Source organism: Manihot esculenta, chromosome 2 (genome assembly GCF_001659605.2).
Source record: "Manihot esculenta cultivar AM560-2 chromosome 2, M.esculenta_v8, whole genome shotgun sequence".
Lineage (NCBI taxonomy): Eukaryota > Viridiplantae > Streptophyta > Magnoliopsida > Malpighiales > Euphorbiaceae > Manihot > Manihot esculenta.
This window is the reverse complement of record NC_035162.2, coordinates 9,211,251-9,233,322: the sequence shown is the minus strand read 5'-3', so window position 1 is coordinate 9,233,322 and position 22,072 is coordinate 9,211,251. Positions and strand designations below refer to the sequence as shown.

Genomic DNA, 22,072 nt, shown 5'->3' with positions numbered 1-22,072 from the left:
AGATAAGAAGGTAAGAATCTAAACATCAGCAAAGATCCCATATATATTACTACAGCGTCCGACTTATCGAGAAAAACACATGTTTAATTCCTCAGGCAGCTGGTCTCATGTATCTCAATCTTAAATTCAAGTAGTTTTCATTTAATTAAGGTCGAATAGATTCAAATCACCACAGCATATATATAGTCCCAACATGAAATCAGAAGAAATAAAATAATAGTAAAAACGAATGGAATTTAGGGTTTTTTTTTCGTGATATGGAGGCACCTCCCTGCATTAATGAAAGCTCTTTCCATAAATGTCCATTACTAACAAAAGCTAGAGTCAAAGAATTTCAGAAACAGTTTAGAAAAAGTGAAAGAAAAAGACGAAACAGAAACAGAAAGAGAAGTGATGAAAATGATTGCGTCCATCGACGATAGAACAGAAACAGCTACCACTTGTCCACACACCATTATAATACTCAACCATAACAAACTTCACCCATTCTTTAACAGTTTCTATTGTATCTCACATGCCCACCCTCACTCACTCATTAATTAATGCCCACAACTTGAACTACAACCAACAAAAATACCTTAAAATTTTAACCTAATATATTAGAAGAAACAGGATGTTTGTTAAGGATGACAATTAGTTAAACTCGCAGAAGCTCCTTGAATCACAAACTATGTACTGTTGCTACCTTGAAAGAAATGAGAAGAAGAAATCATCTCTATCAAATCCATCTCTTTCTTTCCATTTGAACGAGTTTGATCTATCCCCAACTCCATGTTCATGCTATTGTTATCTCCATAATCAATAGAAGGCGAAATTGCGGTTGCTCCATTTAGAAGGTAAGAGAGATAGAGATCTGAATACAGGTAGCTAGTAGGTCTTTCTTCCGCTTGGAGACCACTTGGGCACATAATTGGAGACATCAAAGTAGAAGAAAACAAGTCATATTGATCACTTGTATCAGCTAGCTGTTGATCACCATTGTTTTGATATAAACCAAGAGAGTCCAAGACCAATGATGGATTCTTGAGCTGATTATCAACATTGCTGCTGGTTTCCATTTCCATTGGATTCTTGGTTGCAGGTTTTTCTGGGGATGACTCCATAAAATTGTCATTGAAGAAATTTTGTAAGAGAAGTTCATCATCATATGTTTGAGTGATCAGTGGTGGAGAGTCATCCACATTGGGTTCAGATAATTCAGGGAGAAAGTAGTTGAATTGGCTTGAAGGATCATCTGATGTGGAGGAGCTTGAAGGTGTGTTTATGTTTGTGTTTGTGCTATGGGAAGGGGTACCTATAGAAGTAGGGCAAGGATTTTTGAGGTTCTTGCTTTTAATGTAGTCTTGAAGTATTGAAGATTGAGGTTTTGCAATTTTATTTTCTGTATGCTTGTTCTTTCTCCTTGAATTTTGCCTTCTTTTCGTAGCATTCCAATGATTCTTTATAGCATTCTCAGTTCTTCCAGGAATGAGTTTTGCGATTTCTGCCCATCGGTTCCCAACCTTGGAATGTGCTTCAACCAAAATCCTCTCCTCTTCTTCGCTCCAGCTTTCTTTCTATAAAAGAAAACCCATCAAGAAGAAAAAAAAAAGCACATGTATGATTAATAACAAGGCAAAAGATTACAAACAATTAACATAAATGGTTTTTATTGAAAAGCCAATGGGAACTTATTCATGGAGAGAGAAAAGTCATCAACTTTTATGTCAAGATGATGCTTTGCAAGGAAAAATTACAAAATCACATGAAAAAGACAGTCGATGAAGAAGAATATATAACAGCTGGGTCCTGCTGAACAAATCGTGCATTTTGCATTGCAATGGTCGAGTTAAAATACATTTCAGAAAGAAAAAAAAAAAAAAAGAGAAGATTTGGAACGAATGGAAATTAACCTATTTGCATGTGATGTGAAACTAAAAGCCCTAGCTAGGTCCTTTTTTTCTGCCATATGTAAATGGAAATGGAAAGAAAAAAGAATTTAAAAGGAAATATAAGGGGGAGAAGAAAAAGGAACTTATTAGTTCAAAACAATCTAAAGTATTACCTTGACCCTAAATTATACAAGAAAAATATGAATATATATAAGGTTAATTTTAGATTTTTCTTAATCTTATCAAACTACTTGATATTAAAATCAAAGAATCCGAAAGTATAAGCCAAGATCCTTCGTTCTTGGATATCCATCAAACAGATTTCATATAAAAAAATCCCTGAAAAAATAAAGCAGACATATATCTAACTTAATTTATGGAAATTGCAACATGAACAAAAGATGTGAGATCAGTAAAATAGCAAACCCTAAAGAAAATGAAAGGGAAAGAAGGAACCTTGATATCAGGGCGCAAATGATTGTGCCATCTCTCGCGACACTGCTTTCCAGCCCTACCAGCCAACTTTTCAGCTATTTGTGCCCATTTTCTTACCCCAAATTGCTTCACCAGCTTAATCAGTTTCCTTCATGACATCAAAAAGACGACCCTAACATGCTTCAGTGCTAACTTTAACCAAAGAACCAGTATGAAAAAGAAACAAGAAACAAAACCTCAACTCAAAAATAGGTTAAAAGGAGAAGTCTAATTAAATATCGTTTGCATATCACCTGTCTTCTTCTTCTGTCCACTGCCCTTTGATCAAACTTGGACAAGGGATTTTCTTGGCTTTCTTTGCCTGACCTTTACAAATCCTTCCTGAAACATTCACTTCTCCTTCCAAACAAGCTCTAGGGTTTATCTCGCATGTCCAATTGATGAGACTATCTCCTTCAACGAAGTCTCTCTCTTGGAAACATGGCCATGGAAAACCAGCAATTGCACCATTCGATGCAGAGAGATCATACAACCCATTTGTAGAAACAAGTGTTTCGTTGTTCTTAATATTACTTTGATTCTGTTGCTGTGAGAATTGGCCTCGACCCCATAAGAACCTGTCCACCGCTGTTAATGGTGGAAATGGTAGATATATGGAGGGATTGTTTGGTAAATTTCGAAGGCCAAAACCACCAGCACCTCCTCCTCCTCCTCCTTCCATGAAAGGAGCTTGAGAGTAATGAGAGAGGAATTCTGGGCTATGAAATGAGCTTGATTTATGGGATAGTTGTAAGGGTTTTTCACTTGATCTTGTAAGAAAACAGCTCAATATAAGCTGAACATAAGAGCTTATAGATGCAGTAAGCCTTGTAATAATCCATCTGGCGTAATAGCCGTAGATCATGTGGTTAATCTGACGGTGGAGAATGAGAGGCGAGTGTAACTCCTGAGCTTCCTCTCACAGACTAAAGTAGAAAAAGAGAGGTAGAGAGATTAGTGGATTCGTTATAAAACATACGAAATTAATTAATAATCATTATTCTCAATAATAAATTCTAAATTAATAGAAAAAAAAATGGAAAATTATCTCTAAGACCCATGAATAATGTTTTGGACAGTTCCTAGAATGGATAAAATTGTCATATTCTATACATGTTGAAAAGGACAGTTTAGTCAATTACTACCTATGGCATGGCATCATTTGTAAGAAAAATATGAGTTTTGGGAATTAAATGCTAATTTATTTGGGTGATAAAATTTTGGAGAGAAATTAAAGCTAGATGCTGATATATAAATTCTTACAATCAAATGCTTAAGACAATTTTGGGTCCAACCCTAATCGCTGACACGTTTAATTTTTAGTTTTATCTTTTTTTACCCTTATTTAAAATAAAAAAAGTTTTATAAAAATTTAATTCAATTATTTTATATTAATTTTATTTTTACCAAACAGAAAAATGGAAAAATGACTCAGTTTGATCTAATAATTCCTTTTTTTTTTTCTAATAAAGAATTGCTGCATTTAGCTAATCAGTTAAATTACCTTATATTACTCAATTAAGTTTATTTCGTCGCAATTCCACTTTTCAATTAATTAGGATTTCATTTTGTTAAAAACTGTGACAAAATTGAGAAAATGGATATTTTCTCAACTCGTCAACTCAGTGAAATAACTTATGATAGCAACCGAAATGGATCGGATTCCAAATAATAACCACTTTAATTTTTAACCTATTATCCGACTCCTACTTACCAATCCTATTCAATTTAGCATTAATTGTATATAATAATTAATTAAAAATTATTTCTTGCGGATTATATAAGTCAAAAGAATTCTATTAACTAGCCGTTTAAAATTATTAACGAGTCTATTTAATAAATTAATTTAGACCGAGCAAAATCAAAATAAATTTAAATAACCTATGTATTTATCAAGCGATTAAAAAACAAATGCACTCTACTCACTCGATTGGATTAGTAATTAGATATTTATATTTTTTAGTTTGAGTGAGTAAATTAATTTCTGTTTAAATTTTGTATCCATAGTGTTAGTGAAATCCTGAAATTTGGAATTAAATAAATATAAACTATCCTATTATATAGTTTAGTCCATTAAACTTTTCAGTTGAATAACTGAAAATATATATTAATGCATTTAATTTAATAGCATTAAAAATCTTATTTACGACTTTTGGATTTCAAATTTCAAAGTAATTAAGAAAATTAATGAAATGAACTAAAATGAGTAGACTGCAATAATAAATAGGTATAAACAGTGGGCCATCTCATATGAAGCTCTGTGACCCGACTCAAGAAAAGCCCTTTAAGTGAAACAGGAAGGACCAGATTGTAAATATAATGGCAAAGTCCTTTTCCCTCCATTTAAAATACGATAATTTCAATTCAATTGATTTTTTTAATAATTATTTTATTTTAATGACTAAATTAATTCAATTTTTTTAATAATTATTTATTTGAATTCATTTTATGCCCAAAATAAAGGTTTAGAACTGTTTGATGTCAGGGAAATCTTTTTGTTACCTGCACAAACATATATATATGTGGTAAGATCATGTGGGCTCTCCTTGTAAGTGACCTTCTTGAAACACCAATGGAGTTGGGAGGAGAGGACATGGGAGTGGCTTAATATGCATACCACCACAGGTTCACACAGAAAACACTGTCAATTTGAGGTTTGGCCTGATTCAATTTCAATGCCAAGGACCCAAGGGATGTACTGCACCCCATGTGTTTGATTTAATGTCTTGCTTCAATGACTGTTATTTAACAATTGACGTGTGCATGAAAATGGGGTCCTTTGCTTCTTCCTAAATCCCCAAGTCCAAGTACTCTACCTTTTCATATTTTCTCAACATTTGCATGTGCTCATTTCATGCATCTGTACTTATATATAACGCTTTTCGCATAAAGCTTGCAGATGGTGATGTACTTTAAATATAAATAAATTTATATATCTTTTTTAAATTCTTTTAATTACAAACAGCTAATGGTAGTCTTTTTCGCATTATATTTTTTTATAAACAATATAAATAATATTGTATATGTGGTATACTCGGTTAGCGTTTGTTTTTAATTAATTTTATAAATTTATTAAAATTGAATTATTAACTAAATTTAAAATATTATAATATATATAATTGAAATAAAATAGAGACCACACAGTGCAGAACATAATCTGGTGCTGTCAGTTTTGAGCAAGAACAAAAGCTTGAGCTCCCCATCGTGGAAAAGCGTATGATTTCGACTTTTATCCCGTATTTGAGCCCAGCCACAGCGATGGGAATTTTATTGTTCCGCCGTTCATTATTTATCCTCTAAATATACAATATAAGAATAAAATTATGCATTTCAAGAAATTACGATTATAAAATGTTTTTAGTTAAATATTTGATAATGTTGGGATCCAACAATATGCCACGTGTATCAATTTGACCCGAAAGAATATCAGTACATCCAATTGGATATGAACTACAAGGTAAAAGGAATTTAGAGGACTAGTTGATTTTTTCCATTGGCATATTTATTTGATGATAAGTTAAAAAGAATTTTCTGTGAATAAATACTCAGGGAAGAAGATAATAAAGAGCATAAAATAAATGCTAAATGATCAAGGTGATAAATTTAAGAGAATGCTAAAATGTTCTACTTACCTAGTATTTGAGATTTATGATATTCTCACTAGTCAAGTTAGAAAGGTCCTACCATACATCTTTTCTAGGTGGATAATTTTTTTTTTAATAATCAATAAAAATTTTATGTTTTATAAGTTTGAGAAAATGTTTATCTAAATTCGGTTTAAATGATTTTGTGTAAGTGATAGTGAATTTTATATAAAATTTTAATTTATGTAAGACTCACTTTAAATAAAAATTATCCATAAATTTGTTAAGAGTACTTCAAATGTTAACATATATAAGTTCTTTCGTGGGATGGTAAACTATAATCTTGTAAAGTAATATAAACTGAATGTTGGTGTTTCTGTCCATATATTAATTTGATCTGATAATTACAACTATAAATTAAGGTAATCAATACTTAACATATATTCTTCATTTTGATATTGAATGAAGTAAAGAGGAAAACTAAAAAGAAATAAAAAGTAATTTTCTCAAATATTAAGAAAGAAAATAAATGAGAAAATTATATCTTTTAAATAATAAAATATATACTGTGTGATTCCCAGCCCACACCGATTAGGAAAAGAAAAAGAAATAGTTTGAGCAGTTTAATTATTTTGGACCGATTAAAAAATAATTTAAAAAATTACTTTATATTAATTTTAATCAGACCGGTAAACCTATTTTGTCATTTGTTTTTACAAAATAAATCATTATAAGAATTAAAACATGTGATGAATGAAAATTTCTTGCAATCATACCCTTGGAAATCATTACATTGTATGACAATGTTTATGTTGATTCTCATATGACATTATTACAGCGTAATTAAAAAGGGAAAATGTATTAACAATTTGGCTATAAAATTACACTTTGCCATGTGATTGTGTCGAAAAACAAAAGAGGAAAAAAAAATATATTATTGAAACTCTGTAAAATCCGGCAATTGGGATCTGCGAGAGCAGAAGACGAGCCAAGCCTCGCCGCTTCTTCATTTGCTTCTACCTAAATTTTATCCTATTCTCGGTCACGTGCACCCACCTTCCAAACACCGACTCCTCGTGAGATGAGATGCACATTCCACACTTCCGGATATCCCTTCACCCCTTCCAGCAATAATTAAAATTTTCTTTCCTTTTTAAAAAAATAAAGAACAACAGATTCATACTTTCGTTCATTTCCATTTGTTTTTTTCTCATTTCACCAACTAGTTTTCTCGGTCAAGAGGCGGGCACCAAAGAGATGGATAAGGCGGTGATAGGATTCATCTTTATCTCTTCCTTCAAGTTTTCTTTTCTCTAGTTTTTTATTTTTCCCCAGAGAATTAGAGTTCTTGGGCGTTATCTTGGGAGCCAAGTGGGAAACAAGTGTCCTCGGCGCCAGTGTTCCATAGAAAATGGGCATAATTAGCAGCATGGTATGAGTTGGTAGGGTCAGCGTTAATGGCTTCCAAGAAGGTTTCCTCAGCTGCCCATAAGTCATTTCTCACTCTCCATAAAAAACATGCATACTTGCTGTACGCCTCCGCGTCAGCTGGCTCAACTCCTACTGCCCTCTTGAAGTAATCTTCAGCTCTGTTTACACAAATAAAGACTTGTCAACAACATCAAGTGGGAGAAGATCTTAAGATGTGAAAAGCGCGTGGTCACGCCCAAACCACACCACACATTCCCTATCGTGGATTCAAGTAAACCACCCCAAAACATATTTGCAAAATGACGATTTTCATAACGACTTGTACTCTTTGAGCACTGCGAATAAACTGGGATATACTCTACTTCAAACAAAAAAGTCCTCAACTTGCTAAAATATCAACCTAATTTTTACATGTGCTACAAAAGAATTGGGGAAGAAGGGAGTGTTCGCTTACAGTGCAAAGAAATTAGAGAGAGACGTGTAAAACTTAATATAAAAAAATTGATGGAGATTTATACCTGTCGTAATCATGGGCGACGAGGTAGAGGAATTGAGCATAATTGGCAAGCAGGAGAGGACTATTAGGGTCTTGGGCCAATCCCGTTTGATACAGAAGATCTGTTCTAAAATAATCTGAATAATCATCCGGCTCAACATTTGTTTTGATAGGTGAAACGAATCTCTGCATGGTCTCATGATCAAGGACTTGCATTTTTGAAGCTTCGTCTACAGTCGACTTCCATACATCTTCCTCTTCTATTGTTCCTTGCCGTGATACCGACTCTGCTTCCCCTGTAGTCCCGAGAGAGGTCAATTGCGAAGCACCATCAGGGACAAATGTTTTTAATTCGTCCGACTCATCGGACAGTCCGTCCCCGTCAGTTCCACTGGCAACCGGACGGACCTTACCACCACCGCCACTGTTACCTCCAATCGAAGTTGATTTGCCACTTGTCGAAGATATTGAAAACGTCTTTAACGAGGAAGAATCAAATTTCTGATTCTTTTGGTCTTGAATTTCCACAACTGAAACACTTCCTGTGGTGGCTGCATAAGACGCAGGTGGTGGCGAGGCTGCAATGGCGGCGTTGCTGCCCATAGAATATACGGTGAAGTTAGCTAGCAGAATCATCACATAAACCATCAGGGTTGGTGTGTGGGAAAACACTTGCTGAAATAACCAAACGAAGGAAGCATGCATTTCTTTCTGAACTCGAACGATAATCCCTTGCAAATCTTCAGTGAACAGAAGCTCTCTCATTTGCAAGGAATAGCTATGTAGCTCTCGAATTATAAATACCATAGAAGAAAACGCCTTTTTCACTGAGCAATAAGCAGATTCCCCTGCTTCCCTGAATCCCTCTTGCCATTGCATCTTTCTCTTTATCATTCTAAGTGAAAGAGGGAGGTCAACGCTGTTCGCCTTCCGTTCGATATTGGCTGGAAGAGTATCATCACTTCCAGACCAATCCGGTTCCACTTGTCCAATTTCTGGCCAAGGAGGTTCCACAGAATCCAGAGGAAACTGTCTCTGATTCTGCAAACTTGAAGATTCTTGGGTGATACTGTTGTAACTCTCCGCGCTACTCATGCCGTGAATATCTCTAGAATCAGAGACTCTCTCTGATCCCAAATCTACTTCACTACTGTTATAATCGCCATCACCATCGTCATCTGAGAGCTGGAATCTGAGTGCCAGCTCTTGGATTTTCTTGGAAAACTCTTCGTCGGAGAAGGCATCTAAGCCTGCACTGCAAGCTCTTGTTATAGTGCGAGCCCTCGATTCCGGATGCTCACAAGACCGTGATCTGTGGAGTTTTGTTGATGAAGTGCCAAGCAGAGCGAACCTGTCTAGTCTGTGTACGTAACGGCACATGAGCGTTGCAGCTCCAGTTACATCAGAACGGCACCGTCTTTTTGAAGAAGGAGATGAGATTGCAGAGGCTAGGGTTTGAGAAGAAGAAGGAGAATGAGGAATAATTGGCTGCGACCACTGGAAACAGGTCGTAGCTACTTTCACTCCCATTTTCTCGGGAAAAAGAAAGGTAAACTTGATCACTTTAGAGAAAAGCTTAAAAAGCTAAACGATGGAATCCAAATCCCCGAAAATCAACAGATCTAAGTCTTTGCTTTACTTTTTCGTCTGTATTTTTTCTCTCCTCAGAAACTTCTTCTACAACCTGAAAAACAAGGAAGGCAATCAAACATGTCAAACAACGAACAACAATTTCAAATCAAATGTCATCCAAATCTCTTACTATTTTCCCAGGGAGCAAATCAGAATCTGAGGCTTTGCATTGCAAAAGAGTAGCTAATAGATTTCTAATTTTCATGACCAATCATTACTTCCCATGAAAATCGGATCGGAAAAACGAAATCCAAAACCAAAATAAACGGCACGTAAAACGACGAGAATGGAAGTGAGAGAGATCCAAGAAAGGAGAAGTTCAATATACATGACCGACCTCGATTTTTTTAAGCTCCTCGGATTTTTTATTCTCGAATCAAATTCCGGCGAAGGATTCCTGGGAGAAGCTGTAAAGCGAAGTACGAATCGCAACTTCACTTTATTAGAAGAAAGCAAACTCCACTCTCATGTATTATATACACACACGCTCAATAGCACTCTCGCAGCTGCTTTTTCTAAAAAAAGAAAATAATAATAAAAAACAGCCGGTAGAAAAGAGCGTTAGAAATAATAGAAATAAATAAAATAACGACCGTATTAGTGCAGAACTGTTACTGGGAATTTAGGTAACCGGTGACCAAGATATTTATTTTATTTTTATTTATTTATCATAGGAAGGTGCGGGTCAATTGCAATTACCCACATGTAAAGTGGGAGGAAATCGTAACTTAGACCTTGGACTTTGGAGTCCTACTCGGCTGGTTTCACGGACATCTCGATCTGATCTGGCTTTTTAAACCGCCACGTGTCCACGTCGACCGCCACCTCTCCTTCTATTGGCTGTCTGAACGGTTATCACTCTTCGCATCCCTTTCGCGTCACGTGTCATTTTTCGCCCCTTTGGGTTTTATGGAAGTGTCTATCATAATTTTGTAAAATCTCCTTATAAATAATTATACTCACATAAATGAATAAAAAATAATAATGAAAAATATAATATAAAAAAATTAAAATAGAATGTCAAATATTAAAATTAAACCTAAAATAAAATTGAAATCCCTAGATTACTTTTAACTCGCTGTCTATGGCCAGCCGTAAACTCTTATCCCATCATCATCTATGCAACTTCACAACGCATAGGTCCATCGTACCTCAAGAGTCGTGAATGCTTATTCTTTTTATATTACGTAATTTATTATATTTTCATTTGGGGATGAAAGATAATAGAAATGGTAGATTATCCGAAGGGGAGATTTTTTTTTTAATGAATGTAATATTATATAATGTTTTAAAATTAATTGGATATCTTATTCTATTAAATTCCAAAGATATTTTTTAAAAAAAGTATTTTAAGTTTCGAGGAAAAAAAAAGAAATGCCATAATATATAATTTCTTTTTAAGAAAAAGTTGGAAAATTTTATAAAGTGATGGTAGAAATTTTGCCATTGTGAAATAGTCTTCACTTGGCGAGTAAATTAGATACAATGAATTTGGACGATATTTTTTTATTATACTTTTAAATGGGTATAGTCAGAGATCGAAGTTATGGATCTATTTAGAATAAGAAAAATATTTATTTGTAGTTGGTTTATTATAAATTAATAAATTTTAAAAATATAAATAAATAATTTTCACTTTTTATTATAAAAAATAAATAAAATCCACTTATTATATTTTAAATTATCATTTAAATAAGAGAAATGATTAAAAAATAACAAATTTATAGTAGGGTAAACTACTATAGGCAAATACTATTGGCTTTGATAGAAGGTATAAATAAATTTTCGATCCAAAATTTAAATATTTTTTAAAATTTTTAATGGATATTAACTCTGTTATTTTATAGTTTACAAAAGAATAATAACTTTTTGAAATTTGTTGAGAAACAAAGCATAGTTGATAAATAAGATTATATAATCACGTGCAAATGAGTATGAAAAGGAAAGAGGCAAATTAATTAGCGGTTGTCATAAGAGTTCATCATTGTTTAATCGAATACTTTATGCATCAGTTCATTAATTAAACAGAAGTACGACCCTACCCTTGACCTCTTATTTTATACATAAATTTAATTATTTAATTAATAATACTAATCAGCAATTGTCTTTATCATTTTCTTTTTGCAGTTAAATAAAGAAATGTTGAAAAATGACAAATAAATAAATATCTAGCTAAAGGGTTAACAGGTGAGGCATTGACGGTCCAAAATAAAAGGCCAGAAGGGCGAAAAAGAAAGCTGCAGTGCAAGTTGCTGCTCCCGCAAAGTTCACGTCGGGAGAAAATAAGCTTCTGTTGACAGTGACATCAAAATACAAATACATCCACGAGACTACTATATTTTTATATTTTTATATTTCTCATCGGAATACTTTTAACGGTCACCATTCATTTTCTTTTTTCTTTTTATCATAATGTATTAGCTGTTTGCTGTCAACTTCCTTGTCATTTCCATCAACAATATCTTATTATTAATAATTTTAATTACTTTTTATTTTTTAATATAGATACTATTATTGTAAGGTAAATGGAATAAATAAATTGATAATAAAAGTAAACATCAATTAGGAGAGAGGGGTTAGTGTAATGGCATCCAATCATAGATAATAAATCAGAGAAGATAGTAGGTGTAGCGCGTAGTGGCAGACAAGATGGTGAAGCAAAGTTTCCCCAACTTGCTAATGGCCGTGGTCCGTTGACACTGTACCCCACAATTAGACAATCATTATCGGCCATCAAGATGCAGCTAGCTGGCTCCCACCACGGCTTCTGCTTCAAACACAGCCTTGGTATGACCCGAATTGAAGTTAGATTTTTTAAAGGACAACTTTAATTTTGGTTTCACTTTAATAGACAAATCAAGTAGAGCAAAACTATAATTTAATCTATATCAATTTTATTTTAGTTTCCATATAATCTTTAAATTCTGTGCATATATATACATGTCTAAAATTCCACTGCAGGTTGTAAGATCGAGTATCTAATTTCATTGGGACGATGAAATTATTGGTGATTGAAGCAGACAATTTTATTGAAAATTGAGAGATATGGCAATGTGTGGTTGTATTGAATTAGCTCAGTTATAAAGTTTACAAATTACAGCATGTGGGGGAGGGTGGATTGGCATACCATCACCTGTTTTGGCTCATCTAAGAGGAGTCATCTATTTTGACTACTTCTTCTTACTTAATTTATCTGAATTTTGGCTTCATATTCTGAATTATTACCGCATATATTCTGAATTTGTAAAGAATATACATATAAAAAATTGTAATATGTGTTAAAAAACTTATGTTACAACTGCAATTGTCTGTAATTAGCACCGCTTCTAATAAGATTTTCCAGATTTTTTCTTCTTCTGTGGTGATTATTGACAAGGAGAAAAGCATAGGTTATGAGACCAATCACGTGATAAAATCATCTCATGATGTGAGATTATACATGGAATAGTATAGCGCACTTAAAAGTGCCAAGATAAATAGATGAAGACAAACAAGACTTTGCAAAGAGAAAAGGCCCAACTGATTAAGCGTTGATTGGACACCATTTTTACAAACACCCAATAATATGTTTGAAATTACATTGAAGATAACGAAACAAAACTTCATGGACACTTAAAGCATTTTGGGTTGAAAAAGACACTGCCCATCAGATTTGGAGTTTAAAAAATTTTAATTTTTAATCGAGAATTTAATTAATTTTTTTTATTATAAATTTTTATTTGAAATGTAAAAATTTATTTTTTTTAAATTTATAAATTTTTTATTTTTAAAAAGAATAAAATTATGAATGATTTTATTAAAATTTATTTAATTTTTTTTTCAATGAAATTAATCAGGTAAAAGAAAATATCTTTAGACATTATCAATATAAGTGAATGATAAGAAATGAATCCATCAATTACAACTGTGTATCTTCTTCAACTTTATTGTCCTAGCTAATTTCATTGACTTTGAATCTTCTGAACTTGGAATTTTAATTAAGCTAGAGTAAAATTATTAACTACACAAGTTTAAGATTTCAACCAAGTTAAATAGATGAATCTTATTTGGGTATAATAAAAAAAATAATGATTATTTAAAAAAAACTTTTCATTATTATAAGCGTGGAGTTATTATCTTTATATTTTTTGGAGTTGGAGTAGTGAACTTGTTTGGCAGTGAGGGAAAGTAGCCAAGGGAAGGAAAACGTCGAGAGGATGGAGTATTTGTTCCGCAGACACATGCATATGTGGGGCCCGCCTCATCAAATACCAGACAGAGGGAAAATTATAGACGCAAATGCCATGCCATGCCATGCCAATCTCCTTATCTTCCAATCTCTTCTCTCCCCTCTTCCCTTTCCCACCCACCCAATCAAAAACCCCTTCTGTAGTTCCATTTCTTCCTCTCAACAATTCTCATTTTCATTCCCACAATCCAATTTTCTTTAAAAACCTTTCTCATGATATTATTATTATTATTATTAATTAAATGTCTTTAATTGTGTTGTACATTTTAACATAGTTAATGGGGATTTAAACTTAAGAGGGATTGGGAGGTTTTGACATGTTGAGAAAGGAGGATTGGAAAGTTGAAGGAGTGAGTGGTTGTGAGCAGATGGGCAGCTACAAATATTTAGGATATTTTGATAAGGTAATCAAAATATCTAAGTGGATGGCTGGACGGATAGATTGTCCTTTTCCGCATGGAAACGGGTCGCTCTTGCCGACTGTTGGAATGCTGTGCGCTCCCCTCCGGATATTCATTTTCCAATTTGCAAACCACCTTCCATTTTAAGTCCATATAACGCATATTTACTATTCGTTAATTGTAATTAATTATAATTATTATTTACTAATTAAATTATTTTTTTATCAATTAATTAATTTAATCAATTAAATTAAAAATCGATAAATAACACGATTCAATTTAATAAAACATTTTGATCAAATTAAAATTTAATTTAATCCAAATTAAATTATTGAACTGGACTTGTATATCGAATTTTATAACACCTAATTGTAAGTGTACAACAACATTAAAAAAAAAGGAAAAGAGAAAAAATACCTTATATTTTTCTCTATTTACGAAAATATGATGGTTAGATGAGATTGAATCTTCATCCTGCCTTAAAGTTGCTAGCTGCCTCTTCGAAGTTCGATGAGACGATAATGCTCTAGAATTAGACAATATACGGCAGCATGAGAAGTCATACAAATGGTATTTTGTTTTTCTTATATATGGACAAAGGTGACTGCTGATCAATGTTGATTTTGTTAGCTTAAGGACTAAACTTAATCGATGCCTCATCATTGCCAAAATTTGCAAAGCTAGCAGCAACCTAAGTTTGGTGATTTTGCATGCTACGTGTAATTCTTAGCAATGCCTATGGCACATGCATATTTCCTTGTTATGTTACACCTCACTCGCTAGGAGGAAAAAAAATTATATATTATAGAAAGAGCAATCATCAACTTGTAATTTTGGCATCCAGCCCCTTTCGGAATGTGATGATGACATCAAAATTGGAAGCGTTCATGGCTCAACTGTAAGCAAAACTATGTGTAGATAACTACCCATTTGTTTTCCTTTATTTGTTTCATTTATAATCATAAAAGTGATTAAAATATCACTGAATAAAGACTTATTGGTTATATATTCATAAAAACTCCTAATAATTAAATATATATTTGTTTTTATTTTTTTCATAATTTAATAGTTTTATATTAGCTATCAAAATTATCTTCAATTATATTAGATTTCCTTTATAATTTTGTAGTTTTATCTTTTTTATCAGAAATTTTAGGGAAAAATAAAATAAATTTGTTTGTGTGCTCCTAAAACAAACAACCCTAAGACTTGTATTAAATGGTCAGCTCAGTTTATTGATCAATGGGCTGATGCTTCCTTCTATAAACCTCAAAGAAAGGGAAAGGGGTTTCTGTTAGTAAGAGAATTCGCCCAAACGCCTAAAATGGTGGCCCAATTATTTATGGAGGCTTACGCTTTGAAAATGGGCTTGGCTTGGCCTTATGTCAACCTTCATAGACATGGCGATTGGAAGGATACGGAAACATTTTCCCGCTCTGATCACTTTGTTACTTGTATTTGTTTCTTACTGCGCACCAAAACCCTCTCCTATCTCAAATTTTCTCTGCATCCAAACATAGTTCAGATTTCCAACTATGTAATGCCTTCAATCGCAGGCCGCAACGCCTCACTACAGGCTACAAGGACATGGTGCGCGCTCGTCAAATCAGAGAATTCCGGCGACATCGCTCCATCCATCTGCTTCAAGATTAATAAAAAGGTTCGATTGTTCACATTTTAAATATCTTAATTTTGGCTTATACTTCATAACCTTCTTTGATTCTCTAAACGAATTCAGTTACTCTTCACTCTCCCGTTATTTAAATTGCTTATCAATGCGTGTGCTTGAGTTATTTTGGATTATACTTCCATATGCTAGTGACGAAAAATTTATAATTTAATAGAGACATGAAAAATTTATTAGATCAATTTTATAATTTATTTGATTATTTCTAAATTATCTAAGGATATGAAGTAATTCAGAGCAAAGGCACAATTCATGTGTTACAATTGTGTATTATAATTTTATTATTTTTTGCCCTTTCAAAGTTTTATTAACATAACTATATAAAAATTTATTAATATCATTTATTTTTTAAAATTAAAATTAAATAATTAAAAAATTATTTTAATAAATAATATTTTTAATGAAAAACATTTTTTATATATAAATTATTCTCTCCAATGAATGACGCCTAAATCGTTATTTGTTTCAAAGTTGGAGTTGTGCCATAATCTACAGGACAACTCATTTCAGTTTATGTCAAGTGGCTGTGGTTTCCTTTTTGCTCTTAATACGGCACCGTTCAGCATTAAAAACGAAAACAAATAACAGCAAAAATGAGGATCAAAACAAGAGAAACCCCCATCGAGTTAGTGTTACCGAAAACCCTCCCCAAGTGACCACACCCCGTCTCTTTCTCCGATTCTTTCCTCGCGCACAAAAATGGAGTCGCTCTTACGAGCCTGGACTGGTCAGGACCCAAATCCTGATGATTACAGCAACATTCAATTCTGGTCCAACCCTGAGCGCTCCGGTTGGCTCATGAAGCAAGGCGATTACATCAAGAATTGGCGGCGTCGCTGGTTCGTCCTCAAGCAAGGCAAGCTCCTTTGGTTTAAGGACAACCGCGTACTCAGCTCCTCAATTCCTCGTGGTGTCATCCCCGTCCGCAACTGCTTGACCGTGAAAGGCGCTGAAGACGCCCTCAATAAGCCTTGCGCCTTTGAGCTTTCCACCAGCCAAGACACCATGTTTTTTATCGCCGATTCTGAAGAGGAGAAGGAGGACTGGATCAATTCGATTGGGAGGTCCATTGTGCAGCACTCCAAGTCTCTTACTGATTCTGAGGTCGTTGATTACGATAGCAAGCGGTGATTTTGAAGATATTTGCTTCTGTTTCTTGTATAAAATAAGTATGCTTCTTCGTCTTGTGTTTGCTATCATATATATTTTACGTATGTAATTATTTCCTTTACTTAATTGAAGAGGCTGTTTGGTTATCCGTCTCTTTTTGGGCTTTTTTGTGCGATTTTGTTGCTTGTTGAGAATTGCTCTGATCCCAATTGCGTTATTCTTCTTCTGGATTTGGTCCTCTTGGACTCAAATCATGTTTGTTACTTTTGGCTTTCAATTTGAATACGCATTTTTTTTATTGAACATATGGTTTATTAAAGGTTCATGGGGTGAATGATTTACCTTAATTGGTTTATTAGGAAGATTCCCCTTTCTTGTTAGCGTATGAACTATCGAGCCTATAAAGAAAAGGGTCTTTGCCCAGGGATGGATAAAGCCTGTAGGGTTTTGGTAGAATTTAGATTTTACGTTTTTCAGATAACATGTTTGCTTTCCTGAATTTTCTCGTAGGAGTTTGGACAAATTAGGCAGAATGGTGAAGTTTAGAAATGAACCTTCGTATAATTGGTTCACTGAAGTCCTGGAGCACGTGGGAGTTTAGCTTTCCAAATATTTTCCAACTGAATCATTTATTCCTGCAAATTCTGGTTCAGTTCATTCATCTTACTTTCATCAAATGAAGAAAAGAGTCTTCGTGACATTTCTATTTATGCTTCATTCAGAGAGCCAACTTAAAGGTCTAAAATAGGGAAATAACACGTTTCTAGAAGAGAAACTAGAAACTATCCTTGCACTTGCACAAATACCAGTCCTTCGTGTGGCAGTACGAGCTAGCTGAGTAATTGATTTCTGTTGCCTGTTGAACCATATTCTTCATTAGCCCTGCGTACAAGTAATGGATCTGCGATTCCAATTCCAATTCCGTGTTCTGGCAATGCCATTTTTGTGAAATTATGTAGGTTTAGATCATTTTTAAACATGTCATCAATAGGTCTCTTGCTTGTAGACATATCCACTAGGGGTTGCCTCACTTCCTATGACATAACCTGCACTTCCTTAATCACGCATCGATTTTTATTACTAAATGTGTAATTATTATTGGTGAGCATAATTCATGAGTCCAACACTTCAAAACTGCGATAACATGAATTTTTCTTTTTGGAAAAAAGAAGAAGAAGAAGAAAAGCCTGGGTTAGTTAACCGATGCGCAAGAAGAAATCATAGGTGCACCGTAGCCAATTGAGCTTTTCTGGTTCAGAGAAACATTATGGGCTTGTTGAAGGGAGTAGTTCTCTAAGTAAGTTTAAAAACTGAGTTCTCTAAGTAAGTTTAAAAACTGTAAGTTTAAAAACTGAAAAGCTGATATTTTATGTCTACTTGTGCCATAATAAAAATTCATATTATTATAAATAAAGGAATCACATATAAAATAATTTATAAAATAAAAGTTTTTAAATTATATATTTTATTATAATTGACTTTTTAATGATATGAATGTTTTGTAATTCTTAAATCAGAAAATAACAAAAAAAAAAAAAAAACTATTGTTTACAAGTAAACAATCTTATTATCTGCTTTTGGCAAAAATTCTGGCTAACGAAGAAGAAAGTTGCTTGGTTATCACAATGAATTAGTGGCACTGGGAAATTTTGAAGTGCCAAAGCCACATCAATCGCATTGTTAAGAAGTCTTTGAAGAAGGCTTAATACCCTTGCTTCTCTACATGCTTCATTTTCTCTAGCAAATATGTTTAGCCATATCTCCAAACTACCATTAGCAATAAATTCATAAATAAGAGCTCTGAAGGAATTCGAAACTCTATTCTCCAAGCACATTGGCCGCAGGAGAGATGGTAGTTGCTTTGAGGAGCTGCTGATAGGAAAGTTTCAAAGATGTCCCTTTTATTTTTCATTCTTTTAAACCAACGGAGCAGCGGAGAGAATAATAAAAAATAGATCCGAGTATCCCAGAAGCTATGACGAGCAGTTGGAAGGTGAGGCTTATATTTCAATTTCTTAGTGCAAATGCAGTTCAGCTACATCCCAGGAATGCTTCTCATTCCCAACCAATGAAACTGCTGTTGCATTGCTGAAAACTCCTTTTCTTGGTACTTCCCCCCAAAGTAATTGTTAAGACAGGTTCAAGGATTCCAGAAGTGAGAAATTCTGACTATATTATGGAATTTGGCCAGCTACCTAGCTTGTTGCGAAAAAAATTTTAGTCTTTAATTCTTCTCAAAGAAGTGAGAGATTCTGTATAGCTTCCATTGAAAGAATTGCCTCCTAAATTCAAGGATTCCAAGCATACACAATCACCCTGGCTGAAAAGAGTGTCGCCGTGAAAGTGGTTTCCTGAGATATTCAATGCAACAGGATTCTTCAAGTTGCCTCTTCATGGGGGATGGTGCCCCTGAGATGGTTATAAGACAAGTCTAAGACAATTGATAGGGTTATCCTATAATTTGTACACAAAGGCATTATCCTTTAATCAGATGGAGTACTGGGAGCATCGCCCAATTCCCAAGGAACTATAGAGTTGGTGAAGATTTCCGAAATTCTCTTACATCATTGGTATCAGGATTTACAGCAAAGTTGAGTCCAACAATACTCCAACCTAAAAAAAAATAATAATAATAATTGTCATTCGTCACGTCTACAAAGCTTGGACGACGGCTTGTTAATATTTTAATTTGTAATTGTGGAATCTCTGTTCACGTTATATATTGTGCGGTTGTGTATATGCACTATGGACTTATGGTTCGTAACAACAATACCAATGGAACACAAGCTGCAGAATAATTTGTCCTTAGAATTAAAATTATGAAATAAATAAATAAATAACGAAAAAGGAAAATTAATTATATATTTTATTTTTTTCTTTTTTCAGTAAATATGTGAAAACATGAATGGAGGCATCGGTAAAAGCATTGGAGATATTTGATTCAAAAAAAAAAAAAAAAGCATTGGAGATATGCAATCAACTATGGACCAGGCACCAATCCAACCGAGTAAGATGCCTAAAACTCTCCGATTCAGTTGGAGGACATTATCAAATTAACAAATAAATTCCTATTTTGCTACGTGTCAATAACCCAGTGCCTCAGGCTTTTCCTTTCCCAGCTAGTATATATGTAACAACAGACCTTGTAAGTTCTTCATTCTTGTAGCTACGAACAGTCTCCAGCAAATCCAATATCTTTCTCTTTCTTAATCTCTAATGGAGGCTTTAACTAGCTTTTCCACTAAGATCTTCGCAAGCAATGGTAACAGAAGTCCTCCCCTCTCAGCATTAACTCAACAGGGTCGATCTGTCTTGGCCTTTTCACCATCTCCAGCTTTCAAGAAACTACATTTTGATCGCTTGGTTTCATTTCGATCCATCGCCAAATCTCACGTGGCATCTGATGCTGCTCAGGTAACCTTTCTCATTATCGCACAAACCGGTTTCTTCTTCGTTAACGACAATACGTATGGATCCTGTTCTTCCTTAAACTACGTCGTTTCAGGTAATGAAAATCAACGTGAAACAACTTTGGCACTGGGAAGCAAGATCAAACTCATTTATTCATGGATGAATCAATAGTTGCTAGTTATTTTCTTCTTTTGGTAGTGAATCTTATATATGTCAAGATCATGGATGAATCAAGGCTCTGCAAATTTACCCTTTCTTTTTTTTTTTTTTAATATAAAAAAAAATTGTTGATTTGAGCAATTACTCTAAACGAGTGCTTTTGTTTTCTTAATAAGCTAATATTGTTTGTTCAAATTATAAACACGTTAATCCAATTTGTTGATCTGTAAAATAGGTGTCAACAGGCCTGGAAAATGCAGTAGCCGGCAACACGCAAATGGGTAATTAGCTTTATTCTTCACTCCACATTCTTGAATTTCCCAATAATCAATCATTTGGGTCTTCTCTGCTTCACAGAAAGATCAAAGACTGCACATGTAAAATTCCAGTTGCAGAAGGAGTGCATGTTTGGTGATGAATTTCTCCTGGTGGGCGATGACCCAATTCTTGGTCTGTGGAATCCCACTGATGCTGTGCCAATGAATTGGTCAGAAGGGCACATTTGGAGTGTTGAGTTGGTAATAGATAATTTTTCAAAGAAATTTCTACATTAATTATCTGCAGGCATCTCTAATGTGAAGTTTAATAAAGATATTGAATTCTGATCAGGATGTACCCATTGAATCAACTATCCAATTCAAATTTATCCTCAAGCAAGGCACTGGAGATATGATTTGGCAGCCTGGCTCTGACAGAATTTTCAAGAGCTGGGAAAGCAAAGGCACTGTTGTTATTGCAGAAGACTGGGAAAATCCTGAAGCTCAAAAAATCACAGAGGAGCAAATCACCGATCAAATTGAGGAGGTTCATCAAAGGGAGATGCTTATTGTGCCAATGAGCAATCGTCTGAGTTTTTCAGGTCACTTCAGTGAAGCCTCCTAAGGAACTGGGATCCATAATTGTTGATGCCTCATTTGGAGCTGAAGCAGCAAAACATTTATCTATTTTTAATTCCTAGCATTTATTTCTTTGGTTGCAAGAATCCATGCCCTCTCATTGCATATTTCTGCTGATCTAAAGCTTTGGAGAATTGCGTAATTATGGATCTTGTTTGGCTTTTTCATTATTTTGGTTTCTGGACTCTTGGTTAATGAATTTTGCTGCTCCTTTTTTCTCTTGATAATGCATTTACCTTCTAATTAAGTTTGTGAGTACAAATTTTATAATTTTTTTTTTTTTTATAACAAATAGGCTTGAGTCGGATGACTAAAAAAGTGAATAGGTAAATGTAAAATTAAATAAATTATATGAAAATTGTGTGCAGAATATATATATATATATAGATATAATCTGCAACTCTTTTAACACACTTCATCATGTAACACCTGTGCAAAAAATTCATATTATAATTCCATTTTCCCTTTTTCTTTTTTGGAATAAATATTTAAAAGTTGAATGAATAAACAGAATAAAAATAGATATTATACTTTTTTTCTCTTATTTTTTTCCTCGAGAAAATTATTTAAAAAATTTTAAGAAAAAATTATGTTGTTGTCGCCCCTCTAGCTTTTAAACCGTTTGTTTCGGCTCCATATCCTTCTCCTTTGTTTTTCTACTCCATGAGTTTCAAGTAAGCAAAGAGAACTCA

At 33.8% G+C, this 22,072-nt stretch overlaps 4 protein-coding genes across 6 annotated transcripts; 2 read left to right on the top strand and 2 right to left on the bottom strand.

Annotated features, from left to right (window-relative positions):
- Positions 1 to 668: 668 nt before the first annotated feature.
- LOC110608791 (transcription factor MYB64) lies at positions 669 to 3,027 on the bottom strand. The gene is made up of 4 exons (XM_043953789.1): positions 2,600 to 3,027; positions 2,328 to 2,454; positions 1,041 to 1,556; positions 669 to 965 (listed from the first exon to the last, which is right to left on the bottom strand). Exons 1-4 carry the CDS (start codon positions 3,025 to 3,027, stop codon positions 669 to 671), a joined length of 1,368 nt encoding a protein of 455 aa, XP_043809724.1.
- A 3,652-nt stretch (positions 3,028 to 6,679) lies between these two features.
- On the bottom strand, positions 6,680 to 9,986 carry LOC110608968. Of its 2 annotated transcripts, none has more exons than XM_021748256.2 (3): positions 9,826 to 9,986; positions 7,879 to 9,540; positions 6,680 to 7,518 (listed from the first exon to the last, which is right to left on the bottom strand). In XM_021748256.2, the coding sequence occupies exons 2-3, from the start codon at positions 9,384 to 9,386 to the stop codon at positions 7,269 to 7,271; spliced, it is 1,758 nt and encodes a 585-aa protein (XP_021603948.1). In that variant the 5' UTR covers positions 9,387 to 9,540; positions 9,826 to 9,986; the 3' UTR covers positions 6,680 to 7,268. The 2 variants fall into 2 exon arrangements, with proteins under 2 accessions (XP_021603948.1, XP_021603949.1); XM_021748257.2 differs by having other exon boundaries at positions 9,619 to 9,971.
- Positions 9,987 to 15,305: 5,319 nt separating this feature from the next.
- On the top strand, positions 15,306 to 21,623 carry LOC110609729 (cyclomaltodextrin glucanotransferase). Of its 2 annotated transcripts, none has more exons than XM_043952464.1 (4): positions 15,306 to 15,777; positions 20,720 to 20,765; positions 20,842 to 21,002; positions 21,094 to 21,623. In XM_043952464.1, exons 1-4 carry the CDS (start codon positions 15,442 to 15,444, stop codon positions 21,364 to 21,366), a joined length of 816 nt encoding a protein of 271 aa, XP_043808399.1. In that variant the 5' UTR covers positions 15,306 to 15,441; the 3' UTR covers positions 21,367 to 21,623. The 2 variants fall into 2 exon arrangements, with proteins under 2 accessions (XP_043808399.1, XP_021605201.1); XM_021749509.2 differs by lacking the exon at positions 15,306 to 15,777 and adding an exon at positions 19,875 to 20,328.
- On the top strand, positions 16,368 to 17,060 carry LOC110608490 (pleckstrin homology domain-containing protein 1). Its single transcript, XM_021747732.2, has one exon. The coding sequence runs from the start codon at positions 16,504 to 16,506 to the stop codon at positions 16,933 to 16,935; it is 432 nt and encodes a 143-aa protein (XP_021603424.1). The 5' UTR covers positions 16,368 to 16,503; the 3' UTR covers positions 16,936 to 17,060.
- Positions 21,624 to 22,072: the final 449 nt, after the last annotated feature.